At 38.6% G+C, this 23,152-nt stretch overlaps 5 protein-coding genes and 1 non-coding gene across 6 annotated transcripts; 2 read left to right on the forward strand and 4 right to left on the reverse strand.

Moving 5' to 3' along the window:
- Positions 1–102: 102 nt before the first annotated feature.
- LOC147278911 (proline-rich receptor-like protein kinase PERK5) lies at positions 103–3,828 on the reverse strand. The gene is made up of 8 exons (XM_086250266.1): positions 2,877–3,828; positions 2,126–2,608; positions 1,913–1,999; positions 1,749–1,819; positions 1,455–1,540; positions 1,176–1,323; positions 627–788; positions 103–464 (listed from the first exon to the last, which is right to left on the reverse strand). Exons 1-8 carry the CDS (start codon positions 3,826–3,828, stop codon positions 222–224), a joined length of 2,232 nt encoding a protein of 743 aa, XP_086106392.1. The 3' UTR covers positions 103–221.
- Positions 3,829–4,393: 565 nt separating this feature from the next.
- On the reverse strand, positions 4,394–6,322 carry LOC147278912 (uncharacterized). The gene is made up of 2 exons (XM_086252464.1): positions 6,068–6,322; positions 4,394–5,695 (listed from the first exon to the last, which is right to left on the reverse strand). Exons 1-2 carry the CDS (start codon positions 6,320–6,322, stop codon positions 4,709–4,711), a joined length of 1,242 nt encoding a protein of 413 aa, XP_086108590.1. The 3' UTR covers positions 4,394–4,708.
- Positions 6,323–6,973: 651 nt separating this feature from the next.
- On the reverse strand, positions 6,974–13,685 carry LOC147278913 (adaptin family protein). Its single transcript, XM_086252462.1, has 11 exons — positions 13,348–13,685; positions 12,352–12,868; positions 11,528–11,652; positions 10,515–10,713; positions 9,916–10,144; positions 9,537–9,703; positions 9,104–9,313; positions 8,903–9,013; positions 8,608–8,784; positions 7,898–8,356; positions 6,974–7,612 (listed from the first exon to the last, which is right to left on the reverse strand). Exons 1-11 carry the CDS (start codon positions 13,398–13,400, stop codon positions 7,322–7,324), a joined length of 2,538 nt encoding a protein of 845 aa, XP_086108588.1. The 5' UTR covers positions 13,401–13,685; the 3' UTR covers positions 6,974–7,321.
- Positions 13,686–14,947: 1,262 nt separating this feature from the next.
- Positions 14,948–17,398, forward strand: LOC147278914 (P-loop containing nucleoside triphosphate hydrolases superfamily protein). The gene is made up of 4 exons (XM_086251239.1): positions 14,948–15,587; positions 15,921–15,990; positions 16,303–16,465; positions 16,799–17,398. The coding sequence occupies exons 1-4, from the start codon at positions 15,080–15,082 to the stop codon at positions 17,015–17,017; spliced, it is 960 nt and encodes a 319-aa protein (XP_086107365.1). The 5' UTR covers positions 14,948–15,079; the 3' UTR covers positions 17,018–17,398.
- A 753-nt stretch (positions 17,399–18,151) lies between these two features.
- On the reverse strand, positions 18,152–18,850 carry LOC147278915 (large ribosomal subunit protein eL37y-like). The gene is made up of 3 exons (XM_086251358.1): positions 18,737–18,850; positions 18,514–18,649; positions 18,152–18,436 (listed from the first exon to the last, which is right to left on the reverse strand). Exons 1-3 carry the CDS (start codon positions 18,737–18,739, stop codon positions 18,285–18,287), a joined length of 291 nt encoding a protein of 96 aa, XP_086107484.1. The 5' UTR covers positions 18,740–18,850; the 3' UTR covers positions 18,152–18,284.
- A 217-nt stretch (positions 18,851–19,067) lies between these two features.
- TRNAF-GAA (transfer RNA phenylalanine (anticodon GAA)) lies at positions 19,068–19,140 on the forward strand. The gene has a single exon. It is a non-coding gene; the product is annotated as a tRNA-Phe (tRNA).
- The last annotated feature ends 4,012 nt before the right edge of the window (positions 19,141–23,152 follow it).

Below are 23,152 nucleotides of genomic sequence, written 5' to 3' on the forward strand. Positions count from 1 at the left end.
TCTTTTATGGAGGGTCACAACTCTCAACAAATATGAACAAGCAAATCACAGATACTGTACTGCAAACCAAAAACAAAAAGTCTACTGTTAAATTATTTACCAAAAAGATTAGTGTAAGCTGTGAATCTTTTGAGGAGGCAACTAAAAAATGGAATATATGTATATGTAAATAAATCAAATCAAAAAATTCCTCCCAAGAAACAAACTTTGGTATCTCAACTTCAGATTGTTTGCCAGGTCTCGCTGCTAGAGCCAGAAGGGTTAAGACCGTACTCACTGGTGGTTTCACTGTACCTACTGATGCCATACTCTTGACTTGTCATACTGGAATTCTTGAACCCTTCATTGTATTGCTGGGGATTATTGTATGAATTGCCCAAGAAATTGTATAATGTGCTGTGTCCTGGTGTGATTCCTTCACGAAGATACGTCAAGGAAGCAACTCCTTCTAAGGCATGGACTATCTGCTTGGTTTGGAAGAAGTGTAATGGTTTTTAGTTATTTAGTTGAGTACTTATAAGCTTCGTTTGCAGGTCATGTATTGTAGCTAAATCATTGGTGGTGTTTGTAGAAGTTTGAGATTCTTTTTTCATCAGAAAAACAGTAAAAGAAAAAGAAGGGATTACCTGGCTCATTCGTGGTCGAAGCCATGCTGAATGTCGTACACAAGCAGCGGCACAAGCAACCATTCTAGTCATCTCATTGTTGTTGTAGTTTCTCTCCAATCGTGGATCAACAAGAGAATCAAACTCACCATCTTCCAGGGCTTGAGTGAGCAATGGCCTGGCCTACAATGCCAAAAACAGAATATTCAGTCATTTGAACACTCAAATTTCTGCACTCAAAAGAAATACTATCCACAGTTGATGTTATGCATCAGTCAGATGATCTGAAGCTGTTGAAAGTGGAAACCAAAGACAGGCTCCTTGAAGAAATGATGTATTTGAACTGTCTTAATGACCATGTCAAAGCCAATTTCATCAAAATTTGGGTGCTTATAGTTATATACACTAATGAAACCATGCATATCTTGGTTAATAGCACATGCCTTATTCTTATTAAGAAAAAAGCTTTAAGATCCTAAGTTAAGCTGATTTCAGAATGGAACGCTATCCCCATCTTACATTAACAAGAACAAAAAGTCAGGAAAATGGGGAGAATAGAAGAGAACTTACCCACTGAACCAGTCCCTCGTTCCTTATGGATTCTATTGTGCTGATAGGCAGACGTCCAGTTATAAGTTCTAGAAGTACAACTCCGTATGAATACACATCTGATTTGTCTGTTACCTTACCGCTTGATGCGTACTCTGGAGCCAGGTACCTGTATATGTTCATGTGAATAACAAATGATTAAGGAAATTCCATCAAACAAAAGTTTATTCCCAAGCACAAAGTGAAAGTGAGACATGGCTATAGAGTTGTTGTTATGATTAATAAAAAGCATGGTCTTACCCAAATGTTCCCACTACTCTAGTGGAAAAGTGAGTGATGTGAGTATTGGTATCAGAGAAAGATTTGGCCAGTCCAAAGTCAGAAACCTGAACATACATCTCAAGTTCATTAATGAAATTATGGCTATTAACACCAATACATCAAAGAAATTAAAGGGTCAGTTATCATGGGAGGAGACATCGTGAATCATGAAAGAAAGGGTCTAAATTGCAGAACTACTGATACCAATACAGAATAAAAAAGTTAGAAGATCGAAAATGTATAATCAATTATGTTGATAGTACAGAGTCCTACCTTTGCTTCAAACTTATGATCCAGAAGAATATTTGATGCCTTGATATCACGATGAATGATTTTTGGATTACCTGCAGCCAAGAATGATGCCATTTAGAGAGAGAGAGAGAGAGAGAGAGAGAGAGAGAGAGAGAGAGAGAGAGAGAGTATGAGAAAGAACTCACAATCTTCATGGATATATGCTAATCCTTTTGCGGACCCAGTTGCAATTTTCAGTCTGGTTGCCCACTCCAGAACAAGCTGCCCTTCTCCTGCAAAGCATTGTGTTTTATCTTAACACCATATACCAAGGGGAAAACAACTAACAGTGATATCTCTGAACTTAATCATTCACAAGAGGACTAGTAATTCCATAAAGCTATCAAACATGGACTTACCATGCAATTGAAATTCCAATGTGTTGTTTGGAACAAACTCATATACAAGCAACCTCTCCGCCCCAGTAATGCAGTACCCAACCAACGACACCAGATGTTTGTGATGCACTCGGCTAATGATCTCCACCTCAGCCTGAAATTCGCGCTCCCCCTGCCGGCTTCCTGTCTTCAACTGCTTGACTGCAACTTCTTTCCCACCAGGAAGTACTCCCTTGTGGACATACCCGAAACCGCCTTGTCCAAGAAGGTTGGCCTCTGAAAATCCATTTGTGGCTACCACCAATTGATCATACGCGAAAATCCCATTTGAGTCATCCAAGGGAAAACCAGGCCTTTGAGTTTGAGGTGGTGGATATGGAGCCCCAGACCCAGTCCCAGATTTCATTGAAGCAGAACCAGCAGTGCGGCTCATTGGGAATTGTGGGACAGAGGACCTGGATAGCACCCTGATAACATGGACCCCTAGTGGAGAGACATTGTGATCTGACAATGCAACCAAAGCCACAGAGTATAGAAATCAGCACATTATACTCAGAAACTATAGAGAATCTTGGGTTTCCAAATCAAACGTGAAACAGGATTACCATCTGGGAAATGCAGGAAGCATCAGCTATAAAATAATGTATAGAAAACCCAGAATTACCCAAAATTTTGTTATTTAAAAACATGTATAAATTAGAGTTTAAGCCCGACATCAACATCAATTTAAGCAAGGAACCCATCACATAGTAATGAATGTCATAGTCATCACCTTTTGGGGCCAAGGAGGGTGATTTATGGTGATCCTCCGGAAGGGCACTGTTCTTTCCACTCCTACGTTTGTAACCAAGAAATAGAATTATGCCAAGCAGGAGCGCAACGACAACAACTCCACCAATGACACACCCAGCTACAAGACCTGCTTGCGTATTTGCTTGTGGCTTCTGGACTTGCAATGTTGCTGGCAATGAGGACAATGGTGATGGTGGATGCAGCATTAATGGAGGTGCCAATGTCGTTGGCTGTGGGTTTGTGGTATTACTAAATGAAGAAGGTGGCAGAGTCCTAGCCAATGCAGGTGCTGGAGAGTCGTTGCTTGGACTCGCTAATGGCGGTGAAGGAGTTAGCAATGCAGGTGGTGGAGAGCCGCCGGCCGGAGTCGTTGATGGAGGAGAAACAACTGGTGTTGTTGGCGTTGCCAAAGGTGGTGGTGGTGGTGGTGATGAAGGTGGCGCAGGAGAAGGTCTTGATGGCAATGGAATTGGTGGTGGTGGTGAAGGTGGAGAGTTGACTGACGCCGGAGGTGGAGGTGGGGAGGTGATTGAAGGTGGAGGTGGAGAGTTGACTGAAGGTGGAGGTGGGGAGGTGATTGAAGGTGGAGGGGGAGAGGTGACTGCTGCAAGTGGAGGGGGAGAGGTGACTGAAGGTGGTGGAGGAATGACTGTAGTTGGTGGCAACAGAACTGGCACTGGTGGAAGTGGAGGTGGCAGTAGTGAGGAAACAGGAGATATAGAGTTGTGTACAGGTGGCAGGGCCGGAAGAGTACTAGGTGAAGATGGTGGAGATGGGAATGGTGTTGTCTGTGGCAATGGTGGCAGCAATGGTGGTGACGGTGGCAATGGCAGCGATAATGGCGGTGACAGTGGTGGTGGCAATGGAGGGGACAATGGTGGTGGCTGTGGTGGCGTGGTTACAGGAGCAGCTGCTGGAGGCAGTGAAGACATTGCTTGTTGCAAGGTAAGATTTTGTTGGGTTTCTTGAGATGTTTTAACAGGGTGGTCCTCTGAGAGAATATTTACCAACCCGTGAACGACATTTATCATTTTTTAAAGTTTCTTCTAACTAACCTTGCTTAGTTAATTTATTTATGTTGTATTGGGAAGTGATCTGTGATCAGTCACTAGTTGTTCACTAGTTGTTGATGGAAGTGGAAATCCAGTTCAGCTTCCACTGGCTGTCCCACTAGGACTATAGGCAGACTACTGCGAGGTTCAATGTCTGATATATGTGCATGCACGAGCAATCATAGAAGTCCTTAGGCTCCTGCACTCACACCACTCTGGGTTCTCTTTTTGTTGTCTCTCATTTCAGATTGCAAGAATTTGGTAGGGAAGGGACCACATGAATCACACACAAGGTGATTGGCTTTACTTGTTGGCAGTGTTCTACTGGGAGATGCTCCAATTAAGAATATACAAAGTAACATGTTAAAAATTAGAGTAGATGACAACAAAGCTAGGTGCCCACAATTAAGTTAAAAAGATTAGTAGGATACTCAATACTGTCTTCTTCTTGAAGTACTCTTTTCCAAGGACTAATACTTTTGTTTTTACTTTTGGAAAAAAAAAAGGGAGGGACTGAAAGAAGTGGTTAGCTCATTGTGAAGGTTGTGTTTAAACTCTCATCCTCTGTTGCAAATTTCCAAGTTCCAACTTGAAAGGGTGCCCTTTACAGCATCCATTCAGATGATTTGGTCATGGCCTTCCTTTCATAGTGGTTGCAAATACTCAGGCCTTCAGCTCCAATTTAACCCTTTTGATTGATAGGAACAAAATAGAGGATTTTCTTGCATTTCCCTCATCCTATGGACCATTGTAAAGGATGCTATGAAAATCCAGCTAATTTCATATCATTCAACCTGTCAAACAACCCCGCTCTTCGATAGCCGGCAACCAACAAATCATAAGTTGATCTTGTAACCTCATAAGAACCCTTTATACGTTCCAAAAACAACTCCAGCCTATCATAAGCCGAGCTCCTGAAGTACGAACAGATTACCTTTTCAACATCATCCTGATGTTTAAATGACAATCCTTGTTTCAGCATCCTCCCCACAGAGTACTCTACATCATCCAATCTATCCAACATGGCATTCATCCTTATAATCCCACAGTGGGCCAGCAACAAAACTTCTGAAACTTGATTGGTCTCCATTAAATTTACAAGTAGCTCTTCCAGTTGTTCCACCATCCCAAGTTCAACATACAAGCCCACAACCATCTCAGCCATCTTCTCATTGATCTTCAACCCAGCATCTAACACTATCTTCAGAAACTCTTTAACTTGATCAAAGCTTCTCCTCTTACACAGCCCTTCCAGCATATTCTCCAATATGGGCAAGTTGGGCATGATCCCTGATAATGCCATTTCTTCATAGAATCTATCAGCAAGCTCGAAATTTTTCGATTTGATGCAACCCAAAATCAGAAATTGGTAGGTTTGAACATCAGAAGCGAATCCAGCAGTCTTCTTGGCAGAGTACCAAGCTTGCATGGAATCAGTTTTCCCCAACTTTGAGAATGCAGAGATGAATGCATCGTAAGTGTCAGAATTGGGTTTAAATCCCTCTGAGCTCTCCATTGTCTCAAATAGGCTGAAAGCTCTCAATACATTACCTGAAGAGAAGCAAGCTTGTATAAGGGAATTGAAAATAGCAGAAGTGGGTTTGATTCCATTAGCCTCCATAGAAGTAAAGACTTGTATTGCAAGTGGAAGGTTCTGAATTTTTCCACATAGAGATATCAGCTCAGAGTACTGATCATGATCTCTTTTATTCTCCTTTAGCAACTTCTCCAATTTCCATTCCAAAACCTGACTAATCAAACAATGTGCATACATGTATAAGCAGGAGTTGGTTTAAATCGTCTCCAAAAAACAAAAAAAAAAATTTATGCCTTCTACTTCACTTAGTAGCTCATCTTTCAGCAAATGATACAATTACACTATTTACCCTTTTATCGCTTTATTTTGGACATTCTATATTATCCAGTTGAGTTGAATTCTCAATTTCTTTTCTCCCATTAACCAACATAAAACATTTAAGCTCAAAGCATCGATTATTCTTTCTCTTTTCTCTCTCTATTAGCTTTCTCATCAACCAAACAGGGGGTGAGAAAATACAAAGACTTCTGAACAATCCAAATATGAGTTACAACCATAGGGAAAGCTTGTGAGAGTTATTACCAAGTGAGATTTCTCAGGAGAGGAAGAAGAAGCGAGAGAAGTAAGGAGGGATTCCCAGGAAAAATCAGAGCTTTGGAGGGCAGAGCATTCCTCGGAAGCAAGTATGGTTTTGATACGTGATTTGGGTTCCTCAGCCAACCTCCGAAGCAAGCTTGTTTCGTTACTTAACGAACGTCGAGAGCTACTGGGAAGTGCCAAAGCCTTAGGCCGTAAACCCCTTCTCGCAGCTGATAAAACTCTGCAAACTAACGCCATGGTTTATGTTCCCACTCTACCAAGGAGAAGAGGGTGAGGCTATTTCACCTGCAACCCAGGCCCAGGCCCAGTCCCAGTCCCAAGCCCAAGTCCTCCTACTCTTTTTTATTTTGGGGGGGGGGGGGGCGGGGGTGGGCCAGTGTCCAAGTCCTACCCACTCATTCCACAATTGCAATTAGGGGTGAGTCGGTGTTGGTACCTGACTCGAACGGCCCTTACCAACAACCGAAATCGACAACAGCGGAGGAGCACAAAACGCCCGCTGCCAATCCAACTCCTGGCAGTTACCAACTTTTCGATTAGGCTCGGTGAGTGTTGGTGTCGGTGGAGATTCGGGGTTTTGGTGTTTCGAGGGAGGCGGTATGGTTTGGTCAAACCACCGAAACCAATTTTCAACCAATAACCACCGAACCGAACAGTTTGAACGTCGGTTCAAATCGGTTTTGCGGTAAAAAAAAACCCAGCCCTAATTGCAATGCACATCCCATAAGAAGAGAACCCACATTTTGTTATCCTCTTTTCTTTAATTGATCAAGCTAGGTTAAATCATGGGTCTGGGTTGATAAAAGGTATTGAACATAGAATTCAGAACATTGAACATGGGTCTGGGTTGATTGAAGCTAATATGAAAGAATTCAATTGCAAAAGTAGTGTCTGTACAGATATAAAAATGATAATACCTTATTATGTCCACTGTGCCTGCTTGAAAATAATCACATACATGAATTTTACACGTCATGGTACACTGAAAACTTCACCAGAAATTTTGGGGGTGGGTTGGGTTACACAACAGAAGCAATTGGTTCCGGTTTTACAATAAAAGAAAAAAAAAATAAAACATGTAAAAAAAGAAAAGAAAAAACCACTCACCCCATACGCAATCTCATTGTAGATTGATCTACAGCTACAAAATCACACTCTTTCCTTTTGTCTTATGAGGAAACTAATCGAAGGACCTCACTTAAGACCTATTTCTCGCTAAGGCTTTATTTTAAATGCTCATGGCATGCCAAATTTGGACAAAGCAGATTGGAACAACGATGAAAAGGGCTGGGTTGCACTTTGATCATCTGCTTTGATCTTTATTTGAGCTTTGGCGGTTGATGTGTTGACTATACACTCTACCAAAAATGTGGAAGATTCTTCTGCCTTTTGTGCAAAGAAGAAAAACTTGAAGTTTGGGGATTGGCCACCGGATGCAATGCAGTGGATGGCATGGCCTTGCATATGCCGCAGGAGTACTTGTGGCGTTGTCAATGCCACAACTCCTTGAGGGTTAACAGAATGCTCCTGCACCAAATAATAGATGCAATTTGTTAAAAAATGTACAAAAACATACATGTGCTATAAATATAATGCAGGTGGAAGTTATAAACTGTGGTTACTGTTGTCCGACTAAGTAAGTAAGAATAAAAAGAACATCTTTGTGAGAAAGAAAAATCAGTCTCCAGAGTGGAAAACTCCTACCAGATTAAAAATTCAGGAAAGAAATTCTTTATAACACTAACCAGAAAAGGCAATCAACGTCCAAAGAAACAGAGGAAAAATCAAATCAAGTTCAATTGAAAGTTAGACCTGTGATAAAGATATCGGCAGTTGGCGCCATTTCTGCTGAAAAGTGGTTGGATCCAGAACAGCTTTTGGATTAAGCTTCAAAGGAGGAGGTGAAGGTGCAGGTGCAGGCGCAGGTGCAGAAGGTAGACCCAAGCCAAGTAGATCATCAATGGCAAAGCCAGACTGTGGAGCATGTCCTAGTACAGTGGAGTTTGAAATTGCCAACTCTGACATTTGAGCAGTGGGAACAGGCACAGATGAACCATCATATGAAGGAGCATTATATGCAGAAGAATTGTTACTGGGACCTCTTGTCTCCTCCTTCTCTGAGGTACTTAAAAGCAGATCCTTATCATTTGCCTCAACTCTATTAGCTGGAACAACAGTATCTGCAGATTCTGTCCCAATAGATAAATGTCCAATTTCGTCTGAAAACTCAAATGGACCTCTGTGTTCCTTATGAGTAAACATGTACGATGGCTGCAAGCATTTAAAATATCAGTCTGTTTGAGACCTGCCTTTGACAAAGTTCTTGATATATTGTAAACAAGCCAAAAGTACCAGTATCAATTAAATTAAGATGAGTAACATATGCATGATGAATACATAGATACACATATATGTTTGTGCATGCTTTGTGTTTGTCTATCCTGACATGTGCTTCCTGGAATAGGACTGGGGAGTGGAGTTTTGATCTGAAACCATTTACAAGGGAGGAGAACTATTATTACCTTCTGATATACAACAGACAAACTGTTAAATTCGTCAAATATCCGATCTTTGATTTCACTGCTTTGGGTATCTGCAAAGACAGAAACAGCTTGCTTTGGAGGGTTTACCACTTGTTCTGCTACACTTATGTTATGTTGCAAAAGCCTGTAGTAGAATAAGGCTCTATCATGAACATCCTGCAACCAACTGAACGTTTTATTGAACATTCCAAAACAAAATACTACAGATAACTTACACATGAATTACTTTAAGTTAATAGTATAAATAACAATAACAAAACAGAGCAACATGCACCTGGTGAAAATCAGTAAGACCGGCAGCCAGTGCAGCTCCCAAGGATTTCTGAGTCTCAGGTGGCCTCTTAAAAAAACACTTCATTACCGCTGTGAGAAGATGTAAGCGAACCTGTGCAATGGAACCGTCCATTACTCAGAAGTATATGAAGTAATCAATAACACAATTAGAGGTTCAGGAAAAGGCAGCATAATTAAATACCTCAGCGGAATGCTCATCGTCCCAATTTTCAATCAAACTCTCTAAAATATAAGGTGCGTCATGCATGTCCTGAGAATACTCCCCCAGCATCCATATAAGAGCCGCCTTGGCCTTGGGTTCTTGGACATTTTTGCTGCTGATGTTCCCAACAACTGCAATGCAATCTTGACTCCATTGTGGATACTTCCTCAGAAGATCTTTTACAAGAACCTGCAGAAAGGACTCAAAACTTAAGTGAATCGTGCAAGCTAATGAGTATATAAAACAATCACGTAGTTTTTTTTTTCCTTTTTTCATTTTTCTTTAACTTTTCAACTTAATTATAATTTCTTTGCATTTTTAACATATCATTTCACAGGAATGTACCCCAGTAAACCAAAATGCTTAGGTTTATCATTATAAGTAAATAACAGGAACAAACATGATTATTTACCAGAGCTTCAGCAGTTACATAGTCCTTTTCCATCTCCAGAAACTGAAGAAGCCGATCAACAATCGCATTCACATCATACTGCTGTAGAGCTATTTTCCCAACTGCACGGATTGACTCTCTTGCAATGGGAATATCAACATTTGCAGCATATTCGCATAATTCCGTCACTGAAATGGACTCAAGAATGTTATGCATCAGTCATACTTGAAGGCTAACAAAGAATAACAGCACCTGTGAGAGTGACCAAAGAGTGGATCACCAAAAACAGTGCAGATTACACTCTCTCTCTCTCTCTCTCTCACACACACACACACACACACACACACACACACACATTGTTTCAAGGACCTGTAATGAACTTCAGATGGTGTTTTCTTACCAATTTCATAAGTATTGCTCTCATTTGCCACTGCAGTCAACATTTCAAGCTTCAATTTTTTAACATAAGATGGCTCATTGTACTGGCAATAGAAGTGTTTATAGTCGGAAGAAAATATGAAAGGTGCACGCATCACCAAAAGATGCAGGTGGCTTAAAACGGCATACGATTGCTCTGGACTTCCCGAGCTCACTAAGGTTAGAAGAGGAGCTTTAATGCGTTCATATACCTAGCCAGAAATACTTTTCATTAGAGAAGGGGTTCTCATAAGAATAACAAGAGTGATACAAAGCGCACCCACTGCAAGTTGGTGCAACATGAACACCAACGATGAGAGCATAAAGTCAAAATCATCATATCCTGAAATCCCTTTTCTTTTAACCACTTTGTATACTATATTGGATTCTACAATATGAGTTAAATTCCATCTAATTAAAAGACAAGGGATTTGCAAATTAGCAGCCAAAAATTCTTCTATATTTTTTAGTAGCTCATATATGGTTATGCAACTACAAGAAGTTTCCTTTTGTAACATGAAACAACTACACTTATTCCTACATTTTAAATTGAAAAAAGAAAACTAACTTCTTTATGCCTACCTGCTGATGAACATCAGTCATTGACAAAGTCAAATGAAGAAATACTTTGATGGTTGCTAAGACAACAGCACCATTTGCATGATGAAGTCTATCCTCCAGCAGATTCATGACATCAAAGATCTCATTGCTATCTGAGGGTACATATTTAGCGACCAACTCAAGTACAAGACATTGTGCCCATTCACTAAATTCCCTGATCCTGAACAATAAAAAAAATTGCCACAGGTGAGCACCAACCTCATATAACTTTGGTTTTCCACTCATGTTCTATGTGGAAGATTCACCATTACATAAATTATCGGTATAACATCATGATGCAGAACCAATATGGAAGAGAGAGAGAAAGAGATAGAGAGGGGGGGGGGGGGGGGGGGGGAGGAGAGGAGAAAGAGAGCAGAGGTGAAGGAAGAAGAAGAGAAATAACTAGGTTTCAATATTCAAGTATGTCAAAAGAGTTGCACCATGGCCAATTTATAAGGAGACATCCCATATCAACTCAAACCAATTTCCTAATCAAATCCCTAATCATGTCCTTAATCACATCAAACCCCTAAAAGTATGATTTCCATCATTCTCCATCACATCATTACTTTTGCCCACACTTATTTTATTCAACTTCTTTGATCTAAGTTCTCAATTTTCTCCCATTTTATATTGTCCAATTCACTACATAATCAAAGAAGACCCTTTGATAAATCTGTCAGCTCCTGCTGTAGCATTAGTATGGGCTATCTACTCCCTAGAAAAGTTATTAGGAAGTAATGTGCTCTTTTTCTGACTATCTAAATGTGACAAAATGATCAGTAAAAAGTGCTTCTCATCTAAGTATACTTTCTATAATTCAAAAATAATTAATAGAGCTACTACATTGACCCTATATGACAACGGTATTAACAAAACCAAATTTATTGACAACCAACACTAAACCAATCAAGATTTAATCGTGTCATGAAATTGTGGATCCCAGAGACAACTGCAGAGTAAGTTTAATGGCCAGGACATAGAGAAACTACCGATTCAAAAGATAGTATATAACTGGCTTGCTAAGCAAAATTTCTCTCTCCCTGGATACTTCCTCAGAGGTGCTTCCTTCTAAGCTCCAAATCTCTTGCAGGGCAGACAAACAATTTGCAACCACCTGAGAATGCAATAAAATGAGAATGTCCTAACTAAAAGAACAGACGAAAACTTCCTGAATCATCTGTAGCACTCATATAACATGGGGGAAAAATTGAGACAACTTATGAAACTAGAATATAGAAAAGGCAGGAATCAGAGAAGTGATGGCATTTTAAATAAATCATTACACTATTATATCTAAAGCATTTAACTTTGTTCTTCTCCCGAAGCTTTCGCCCTTTACCAATAAAAAGGGAAAATACATTTCTGGGGAAAAGCATCAAAATCAGCAACTCATAATATAAAATAACAGAAATCAGGGAGTCAGGTGCCAAATTACTTCATAGTTGACAAAGTGCGGCTTCAGTGATAAAAGGGATGCTTCAGTTACAGTTTTGAAACCAACACTTAAGATCATCAGACTGTCTGACCAGAAATTATAGGTGATGGAAACCACATCTTTACACATCTTGCTGATTCTTATCTTAACACAATATAACTCTCTAGTGATAAATCACATGTCAAGTTTGAAAAGAAAAACCATATAACTCTCTAGTGATAAATCACATGTCAAGTTTGAAAAGAAAAACCATATAAACCAACAAGATACTCATTCTATAAAACATTATTTTGGGCTGTCTTCTTGTTATTCATGTTCATGCAGCACATCTATTAGTGTCCTTAAGCAAATAATATCAGACAACTGAAATAGCCTTACCTGAGTATCTGGATCCTCAAGCAACAAATGCTTAAGCATTGCTGGAAAATCTGCATCAACACATGTTGAAGCCGATATATGATACAACTTCAGCACCCCCATAACTGCGACCATCCTCACATAACTATTATTGTCCTTCAACCCTGCCCCCAATGGTCCCACCAAATACTCCACCAGGTTCGTCACTCGTAGCGAACACAAGCTTCTCAATGCAAGCCCTCGGATCATCGGGTCTTCATCCTTGCAATCTCTTTGGAGAAAATTGATTGTCAAAAGTGCGAGGTCGGGATTGACTTTTGCATAATTCCCAACATAGAGATAACACATTTTCTTCAAAACAATATCCGAGGTTGCTGAGCACATCACCATCTCTCCAAAAACAGATGAGACGTCAATGCCAATTGTCATGTAAGAGATAACCTTCTTGAAAAGCTCCCGCTTTGAATCATCCGCTCCAGGAGCTCGGCTGCCGGCAAGAGTCCGAAGCTGTGATTTCACATCAGCCACTTCGCCTTTTCTGCTAGGAAAGTAAGCTTTGAGTGTGGATTTAAAGTGAAAGGAAGTGATTAACAGACATGCAAATAAAGTTCTGAGCAAATGCATGCTTGAACCAATAGTGATACAATCTGCTCTCTAAGTTCAAATAAAGTTTTCATAGATGTAGCAAAACCAGAGCAGCATAACATCGGAACATCATCAATGAATTAGAATTCAGCTGTCTTTGGATTGTAATAGAATGCCAATCATTTCAAACAGTTCAACACAGTTTCTCAGTAACTAAATTAATACATAAAGTGATCAATAATAGCATTCAGATAATCGGTTCATTGGGCGTCCACGCTGTTTTGGAGCCAAGAGAAATTTGATTCACTAAAACTAAGCCCAGTGTAGCTGACTAATCGAAATTTCTTCTATTGCTTATCTTAAAACTTTCTCGGAAACCAAACAGGGAACGGGGGATGGGGACTAGGGTTTAAAGAGAGAATCAGGACTTACCCGGAAGGCTGAGACGGCGATGAAGATCGCTGGGACTGGGCCGGAGGAGCCATGAGCAATCGGAATTGAGGTCAGGGACGACTACTACGGTACTGTACAGTGCCTTCGGAGATCTAACCGAGGATGAGAGTTGGCCGGTGAATCTCAGAAATGTAGTTTGAAAACTTGTAGCTCAATCATCCACCTTGCCTTTGGTCACAGAAACTTCTCTCCACGATGATCTTGACGTGGCTAGATCAGATTCGTTGCCTGCATATTCTCGCCTCTCCCGTGCCGTACCGTGTCTGGGATTTAATCTCGACTTATTAAAATGAAAAAGGTAAAAAAGCTCTACTTATCGTAAATTCGTAACAAACTAACAATTACACATGCGAAATAATAATGAGTTTGTTAAAAAGATTTTTGGGCAAAACTGCAAAAGTGTCAGTGCACAAAACTCTTTCGATTCGCTCCAATGAAAAGTGTGGTAGAATGAGCGCTTGTTTTGGAGTGTTTACCGCTTTAGTTTAGCAGCGCTTTTGTTAAAAATTTATAGAATTTTTTTTTAAAAATTCAAATACTACTTGTTAATATACTTGAAAATGCTTTCTTAAAAAGTACCTGCTTTATTCCGAAGTATTTTTAAATATTTTTATAACTCAAAAGTGCTTTTTATTTTTTTGATCAAATATAAATAAAAATGTTTTTAATTATTTAAAAGCGCTTTTAAGCTTTCTAAAAGTACTGTAAAAAATATAATTAATATAATATTATTGACCAATGTAATTATTGGAGTTATCGAGTTGGAATGAACATAAAATTCGCCTCACTGCATTCAAAATTAATCCTCTCTCCTTCAAATAAAAAACAAAATTAATAACTGTAAATATATGCATGAATAGCGTCAATATGTTATGAGAGTTGAACTCATGATTAACTCCGACCTCCAATAAAGAGAAATTGAATGTCATTTATTAAACTAAATAGTCATTGACCGTAATTGCATTTTATATAGTCTATGTATGATAAAATTTTTCAAAATACTAACTTAAACATTTGAGTTTGTTTAAAAATACATCCTAAGAGTTCTTTTTAAAGAAATAATAATAATAACATCCAAGAGTCCTTAGTTCAACCTTTTTTATGTTTTCAACCTATCATCTAAGATTAAACTATCTATGCAGTGGCCAAAAAAAAAAAAAATTATATACGTATCATTTCATACATTTATATGGAATGTCATATCAACTCATTGAAATAAGCCTTCATAACATATAATTATTGTGTACAATTTTTTATTTATTTATTATGGACAACTGATATTTATGAGATTAAAATTTAAGAAATCTCTCTCAAATAAAAGATTAAGTGCCACTATTACACCACAATATCATAGACAATTATTGTGTTGATTTAAAGTTTTAAAATTATTAATTATTGTGCTAAACCTATAGTAATGAAAAAATCTGACTAAACTTTTGGAATTAGCTTAAATGGTGAAAATAGATAGAATAATGAGCGATTCACATCATTTTAATTATTTAAAAAACAAAAAAAATTTATAGTTATTTTGATATCCCAAAACGCACCGTTCCTTGTCAATTAGTTGTTGTCCCTTCCCTCATCGTCTCGCTGCCACGATTTTTCGCTCCATCACTTCTGAGCTTCACAAAACCCAGAACAGAGCAGAGCTCAGCAGCTCATGGGTACTCACAACTTCTAAAGAGAAAAAAGCACAAAGACATACATAGACATGGTTCTGCTTCACCTCCCAAGAACCCACATATCTCTCTACACCCATTTCACTCTCTTCTCAAAACCCAAAACCCCCAACACCATAACCACTACCTTAAACCCCATCTTCACCTCCACACTCTTCTCCGCCCCAAAATCCACCCTCTCAGCCTCAGAGCCCATACCCATCTCACAACCCCACATCGAAACCCTTCAAGAATTCGATACCCAGATCGAAATCCCGCTCGAAAAGCTCTTCGTGCCCCCCGAAACCGAGGTTTTATTCACTGACTCCGGTGCTCTGAGCACGAGACTCTTGAAGGGGTCGAACATAGTGCTCAGCAAGTACGCCAGGGACGCTCGGGTGGAGCAAGCTGACTTTGTGAAGAGCAGTGTGAGGACTGAGGATTGCCCCTCCGATGGCCTCCCTGAGTTTGCGCTCGTCGGCCGCTCCAATGTTGGCAAGTCCTCGCTGCTCAACTCGCTCGTGCGCCGAAAACGCCTTGCCTTAACGTCCAAGAAACCTGGTCAGTAGTATCATATACCCCATGAATTCAATATGTTCATTTTTCATTTTCTGTGGTGTATTGAATTTTTGTTTATGGTGAAGAAACCCCAACAAGAATATTGCTTTGAATTGGTTTGGTACATATTTAAGGACAGTGTTGTTGCTTTGCTTTGTTGTGCTGTGTCTTTCAGTCTTTGTTAGGTTAGTTGTTATGAGTTAGCTTAAATTTTTTGATTTGTAGTTTGTTACTGTTTGAGTTACCCTGATGAATGGTATTGCGGCTTTTTGGTGTGTGGATTGATCAAGCATTCTAGCATCTTAATTCACTATTCATGTTAATTTTTTCTTGCAGGGAAAACACAATGTATCAATCATTTTCGGATCAACGATAGCTGGTACCTGGTGGATTTGCCAGGCTATGGGTATGGCTGAAAACTATGTGTATTTGATTTCTATGGTCCTTTTGTCGATATAGAAGATGTAATGATAGTAAAGTGGCATTTTACATGATTGTTAATGATGGAAATTTAAATTCTTGAGGGCTTCGTGGGGTTGCATCCATGCATACCTTATAGGCTTTAGTTTCTTACAGTTCGCATTGTGCTAGGATTCAGTGTCGGTCCCTACAATTATGCTCCTGTAAAATATCAAACAAGAGAGTGTTGATTTGTTCCTCGTTTTGCATGTTTCAAACTGATATAGTGTTATCTTTGTGCGGCATTTAACCTGAACAGGTATGCAGCTGCACCACAGGAACTTAGAACTGATTGGGGAAAGTTTACTAAAGACTACTTCCTGAATAGGTCCACATTAGTTTCGGTTTTCCTTCTTGTTGATGCCAGCATTCCTGCCAAAAAAATTGATCTCGAGTATGCTAGTTGGCTTGGTCAGAATCAGGTAATATCCTTTCTTTACATTCATGACAGGGTGAAAAGGAAGATATGGTGTAACAAAATGACTACAGCTGAATAATTTTACCCATCCAGGGGCATCTCTTTTACAAACACTTTTCTCTTTGACTACACTTGCTTCTTTTTCTTCTTCTGACTGATGGCAAATACATTGTTGTTCCAATTTTGAGTTTGCCTCCCTAAACTTAACCGGCTGAAAAATACATTTGTTCTTTAAATATGTGAATGAGTGCAATTTACTTTTCTGAGCATGCTTCTATATTCACCTTACCTGTTTTAAAAGTGAATGATGTACAGAGGTAACTCTATGTTCTTTCAGATTCCTATGACATTAATATTCACCAAATGCGACAAGCGGAAGAAGAAAAGGCATGGAGGGAAAAGAGCCGAAGAAAATGTGAAGGATTTTCAGGAGTTAATAAGTGGCTTCTTCCAGACAGTGCCGCCGTGGATTATGACCAGCAGCTTAACCAATCAGGGTCGTGATGAGATGCTATTGCATATGGCTCAGCTGCGGAATTACTGGCTCAAGCACTAGAAAACCAGAATTATGCCTTTCTCTGCTCAAGTAGGTATGCTATCTCAGTCATTCAAGATACATCCAACTTCAAGAAGCTGGTAGTTGAAATTTCAACTTTACACAAAATATGGTTATGCCATTAAACTTTGTAATTTGCATCTTGAAAATTTGTTAAATTTGACAGCCACACATTCCGACAAAGAAAAGGAGAGGAAGTGTGCTCAATTTGTTAAAGCTGGTAGTAGCTCAATTTTGTTCTTCTTGTATTGAAATTTTGGTTCTAGATGGTACTGTTTTCCTAGTTAAATCTATTGAAAGCTTTATTCAAAGGACATATTAATCCATGTACTCCAATTTTGTGCTCCTTGGGCTTGTCTAATCTCGATCATTGTTTACTTATTCTTTGCAATAGTTGGAGAAACTGCATCAGCTTGTTCATAATATTTATGTTGATCCATGATAGAACCCTTTTCCCTTGCTAACCTTATGATGCTTATCACAAGACCAAGCAAGTAGGAAGAGGTGAATGGCAGTTGAAAATCACATTAACCAAAATTCTGCTGGTGATTTGAAGTTGATTAGGATTGCACTAGTCCGATTACCTGGTGATTTCAAAAATCCTGGGGAGAACGAATGTGTTCAATATAACTTTCTTCCTAAAATTCATTCCTAACAACCAAAATTCAACATGCAAAGGTGTATTTAGGAGAATTCTCATTCATCGAAAATGTTCAAGTGCTAGAGGTCCGCCTTGCGCATTGGGAGCTGCTCGCTCACTCACAATCTGCAATGCAGACATCAGCACATGAACTGATTTGCTCGCAATCTGCATTTGCAATGCAGACATCTGCGGCAAAGGTGTATTTAGGAGAATTCTCATTCATCGAAAATGTTCAAGTGCTAGAGGTCCGCCTTGCGCATTGGGAGCTGCTCGCTCACTCACAATCTGCAATGCAGACATCAGCACATGAACTGATTTGCTCGCAATCTGCATTTGCAATGCAGACATCTGCGGCACACGACCGGCTCACTCACAATTGAAATGCAGACATCAAACATGAACCAAGAATCACGATTCAGAATAATGGAATCATAAAACTAAAATTTTGGTGCACAACTTAGGAAATTTTTCTAGCATCGAATAAACAACAATAATGTAACTGATAGTAATTTCCATTCATAATAAAAATCAAGCAGTGACAAAGATCCAACTGGTTAAAGAAAATTGAGAACCATCAAAGCTCAAACCAAAGCAATACAAAACGACGGCGGTCTGGGGGAAATCTTATGAGGCAGCGCCAGCAATTCCCTTGTTCCTCGGCTTTGCTTGCGTCCCTTCCGTGAAGTTGCTCTTGAACCTCCTTGGAACGTGGCGGAGGTACCTCATGCGCCCGGTTCCGGTGGTCTTTCTGCGAAGAGCCTTCTCACTCCAATTATCTGTAAAACATAGTTATTCAAATTTACGATCCATGGATTCAATTCAATAGCGCAAAAATTACAAACAAGTTATTTACATTTTCTGAGGCGAGCGGCAGGGTATGCGCAAGCGGAGCACCGACTCTTCTGGAGGTGGAAGCTTCGGCGTCCGCATCGCACGCACAGCGTGTGGGTCTTGTTCCTCCTCTTCCCGAAGCTCCCTGTTCCTTTTCCCTATATTCATATATTCCATTTTCACACCATTATAAACTATGAACATGTATTTGTTGTCAAAGATCAAGAGAGAGAGAGAGAGAGTACCATTTTTTTGTTGTTGCAGAAACCCTAGATTTGCAGGTGTTGCGGGAAAATTCTCGCGTACGAGTAGTGGGCGATTTATATACTCCGAGTGGAACTGGATTAGGGTTTCTATTCGATTGTAGGGTTGTTGGAGGGGATGGACCTTAAATGGACTGGTTATGTGGGCTTCTCATCTAATGGGCCTAGTAGCCCGGTTGAATCAAGGCCATTCCCAAATCTTGCCAGTGAAGCACAATGGGCTATTAAATAAACAGACCATGACTATTCAGTCTTAATATTCTTTGCGCAATTATTTGATTTTAAAACTAGAAAATGTACCAAATTATCATTTGCGGGGATAGCTCAGTTGGGAGAGCGTCAGACTGAAGATCTGAAGGTCACGTGTTCGATCCACGTTCACCGCATTAAAATTTATCTTTTGTCTTGAACATATTTACCTTTATATTTTTTGGTCCGACAATAATCCCAAATTTTTCTTCCTTATAAAAAAAAAAAAATCTATAACTAAACACTATGTTTCCAAACTGTTGTTCATGATTTTCAGTTTAATTTTTTAATTTATGAAAAAAAAAAAAAATGATGCTGATTGGAATAGTGGGACACAAACCCACGTATCACAACAGCAACAATTCAAATCGATCCCTTCCACAAACAAAACTTGCCAAATTGGTGAATTGGCACAATCTTTTCCCAACCGGGCTTCTGGGTATGCTTATTTGGTGACAAACATTCCAGGGAATAATCATGATTAGATTGAACGCAATCGTTGAATTGTGACTGTCCGATGGGTGGACCATTTGCGTTGACCCATAACTCCCTGTCATCTGATCCAGTACCGACCTGTGCACCCAAGTCAATATTGAAGGGCTGGAAATGGTCCATCACATGCAGGAAATAGCATCATCATCATCATGTACAAATCAAAGCGTTAGGGATAATCAATTTCTTGGACCACAAGCAATTAAGACATTGTTTTCAGCCCATCAAACTTGATGATATATAATGGTCCTGAATCTGATTGGTGGCCCATGTGAGAATTCACTATATGTGTGTATTATGTACCTCGCAAATTGAAGCCCCATCAGATCAACTTGTGGATGATATACAATACACACCTGGGCAGGACCACTTTGGGTTTGTTAAGCAAAGTGCATATTGCTTAAAGCTGATGCTTTTGTGTTTGTTGATTTGCCTAAGTGATTTGCTTTTAAGATGAACCTAATTGCTTTCTTTTTCTTTCTTTCCTTCTTTACCAAACTCCTAATTGTATCCCATTACTGTCTTGTACTCTCTTTTGAATCATTTTTATTCCATTTCAATGAAGTAGTTTGCATTTTCCTTTTGCACTCTAGCTGGATCTAACTCCTTTGTGGGTGGATAAATTTATGTAGGCGGCGTTTATATATAACATCGTTCTCAAAACATGCATGTCGGTTATAGCATATAAAAGTGGGTCTTACATGCATGTTATGAAAGAAATGTCTTATATAACCGTCACATATATTAATTTTTTTTTTGGAGACGTGTGAATAACATATATTATTACTTACAAATATATGTATGAAATGGTATTGCATTTCATATATATTAGGTCATGCTAAAACAAGTGCTTTCAAACATAGTGTTCCTTCAAACTTTTGTTGTTATCCTCTATCTTCATTGGATCTTTAAGAAGCACTAAAAATGTTTTTCTAACGTAAAAGGAAAACATATTTATGTGTATTTCGATCAAATACTAGTAAATGTGCTTTGAATTCCTAAAAACATTTTTGACATTGCTAAAAGCATTCTCAATTAATTAATGTGATCGGTTTTTGTATGCGGGAACATATGTAAATAGGTGTTAAGTTAGGTTATGTCTGCAGTTGTTAGGTAACCCAGTTAGAAGGGCCGTAGAATTATCCATAATGTACCCAAATTCGATCCCCCCTCCCCCAACTCCAAAAAAAAAAAAAGTTAGGCTATGTCTATCTATTTGAAGATCAGATTCTACCTTCACATCTTTAAATTCGTTTTTAAAGATATGACAAATTATTCAATTCATTGCATTGAAATAATTGAAGGAAATAGGTGAAAACTTATAATCACTCAACAAATATCCAATAGACAATTTCAGAATAAAGAATCTCATTAATTAGGTTGTTGGGCTGGTGGACATAGGAACCTCATGGCATTGCCTTTCCTGGCAAATGAGATATACATGACTTTGAACCTAAGTTCTTGGTTGGGTAGTTATGAAATTTTTTTTTTTCATTTAAAAAAAATTACTCAAGAAGCATGTACAATCCAAACACAAATCTAAAAACATAAAAAGAAAAATAAAGGGTAGAGAAATAAAAGCCCAAAGGGGCCCAATGCAGGTGGCCAGCATTTGGGATCTCATGGGCCACACCCCATTTGCAACCTCTTGCCTTAAATAGGATTCCAGAAAAAAAAATAATAATAATAAAAAAATCTCTCTCTCTCTCTCTCTCTCTCTCTCTCTCTCTCTCTCTCTCTCTCTCTCTCTCTCAAATTGTCATGGAGTGAGAATGGGGAGTGATGAGGTGTCCTTATTCTGAAGCCCAAGATTCGATTCGTATATGTTGCCTAGCTCATCAGGGCAATTCGGTCGGAACCAACCCCACCAGCTATTATTCTTAAAAACTGTAACAAGTAAACCCTTTCATGCAATCATCACGGTTCATGAATTGTCAAACTCATTCGTTCTACAACATAGTACCAATTTCTTATGGCCACGCAATGCGCGCAACACATGCAAAAGAAAACAATAATAAGAAAGAAAAAAAAAATTGACCAAAAAGAAAACCAAGAATTTTGGGTTTGCCTTTTTTTAGGTAAATAATGTTTGAGGCTGCCGGCATTAAAATTTTATTAGTTACTAGCTAGGCAAAATGTAAAACTAGCATAAACTATCTCAATTGAAATTCGCTTCCATTTACATAGCCACTTGTAGATAATTTGGAGTAGTAAATGGAGAAAGAAGTGAAAATTGGATTTAAGTTTTTCTTTTTCTACCTTTTGTTTACAAGAAATGAGATTTGAATCACCCTGGACTGGCCACTCTATCTATTCCATGTCACATAAGCTAAGATTTATAGTTAGACAGTTTGGAGTAACTATAATCCGTTACATAGATCAATTAATAGATCTAAATGGATAGTGAATCAAACTAAAGCAGTTATAGTTATGAGAGAATTTAGGTCAGGGCAAATATGTTGACAATTTAGTTGGGATCCCAATTTTCTAGGTTCAATGATCACATTTCAAAAGTTTGAACAATTTTTAACCTTTAATTTTAAAGGCTGTCAATCATTCACGTGCGCAAAGACAGTTGATGCTAACATCTCTATCTTGATCCAGTATATAATATACATTCAGCAGAAAATTTGGGATATATGTTGGACTCTTTGAAGTCTAACAGTTGGTAGAATCTTATCTTACCCTAGTTCACCGAGATTGTAGTGACGTGTTTGTAATGCTCAATTAATTTGGGAAAATGTAGAGCTGGCTTTCTATTTCTCAACCAACCTCACTCTAATTTCTAAGTTTGAGAATTATAAATTTTGGGTGCTGCTGCATATTTTATTCGATCTGCTACTTAATTTGATGCTGAGGATGTGATAGTTGTTTGCCTATTTGAAGCGATATCTTCAAGATGACTAGGTCATGTGAAAGTGATCGATATGCATGCATTGTATAAAGTAAATTCCAGTTACATTAATAGCTCAGTTATAGTGAGCTACACTGAGCTCTAGCTAGCTGTATAGTGCTTCTTTAAGAAAATTAAGCATGCATAAAAAAAGTTCAAATCATTTTTAATATTATTGTCAGAACTAGCTAGCTAGCTAGCCACTACTATATGCTATTTATGATGGAGCAATATATAGTACTTCATAATTAATGATCAATAAGATTCACATTTTAAAAGTTAAAGGTTGTAAGTGAATGGTGATTGAGTAATATTCTTATGTGTATATATATAGAAGGTTCATAAGCTGTCATTTGACTTTCATAATGTTTAATTTTAAACATGGTTTTCTCATTTTTTTTTTTTTTTTTTTTTTTTTTCAGAGGATCATCAGCCTGTGATCCTATTATTATAATTGGGATTAATTAAAAAGTGGTGGTCCAATCTTCTCTCTACTTGAGACATAGAATCATTTTGACAGCGAAGTTTGCATGCCCCGGAACCGGAAGTAATAAAAATGTACCATGCCAAGAGGGAATTAATTAAAAAGAAAAAAACTGAAAAATAAAAAATAAAAAAACTGAAGTCAGCTAGCATATATATTTTTCATTATTATAATTAATCGATCAGTACTAGAGAAGTCAATTTTCCATTGAAGTTGCCTGAAGACACACCCTACAAAAAGGAGAAAAAAAAAAACCTAAATTTAATCAATTCTAGCTACT

This window comes from Dryas octopetala, chromosome 7 (assembly GCF_963921425.1).
Source record: "Dryas octopetala chromosome 7, drDryOcto1.1, whole genome shotgun sequence".
Classification (NCBI taxonomy): Eukaryota; Viridiplantae; Streptophyta; class Magnoliopsida; order Rosales; family Rosaceae; genus Dryas; species Dryas octopetala.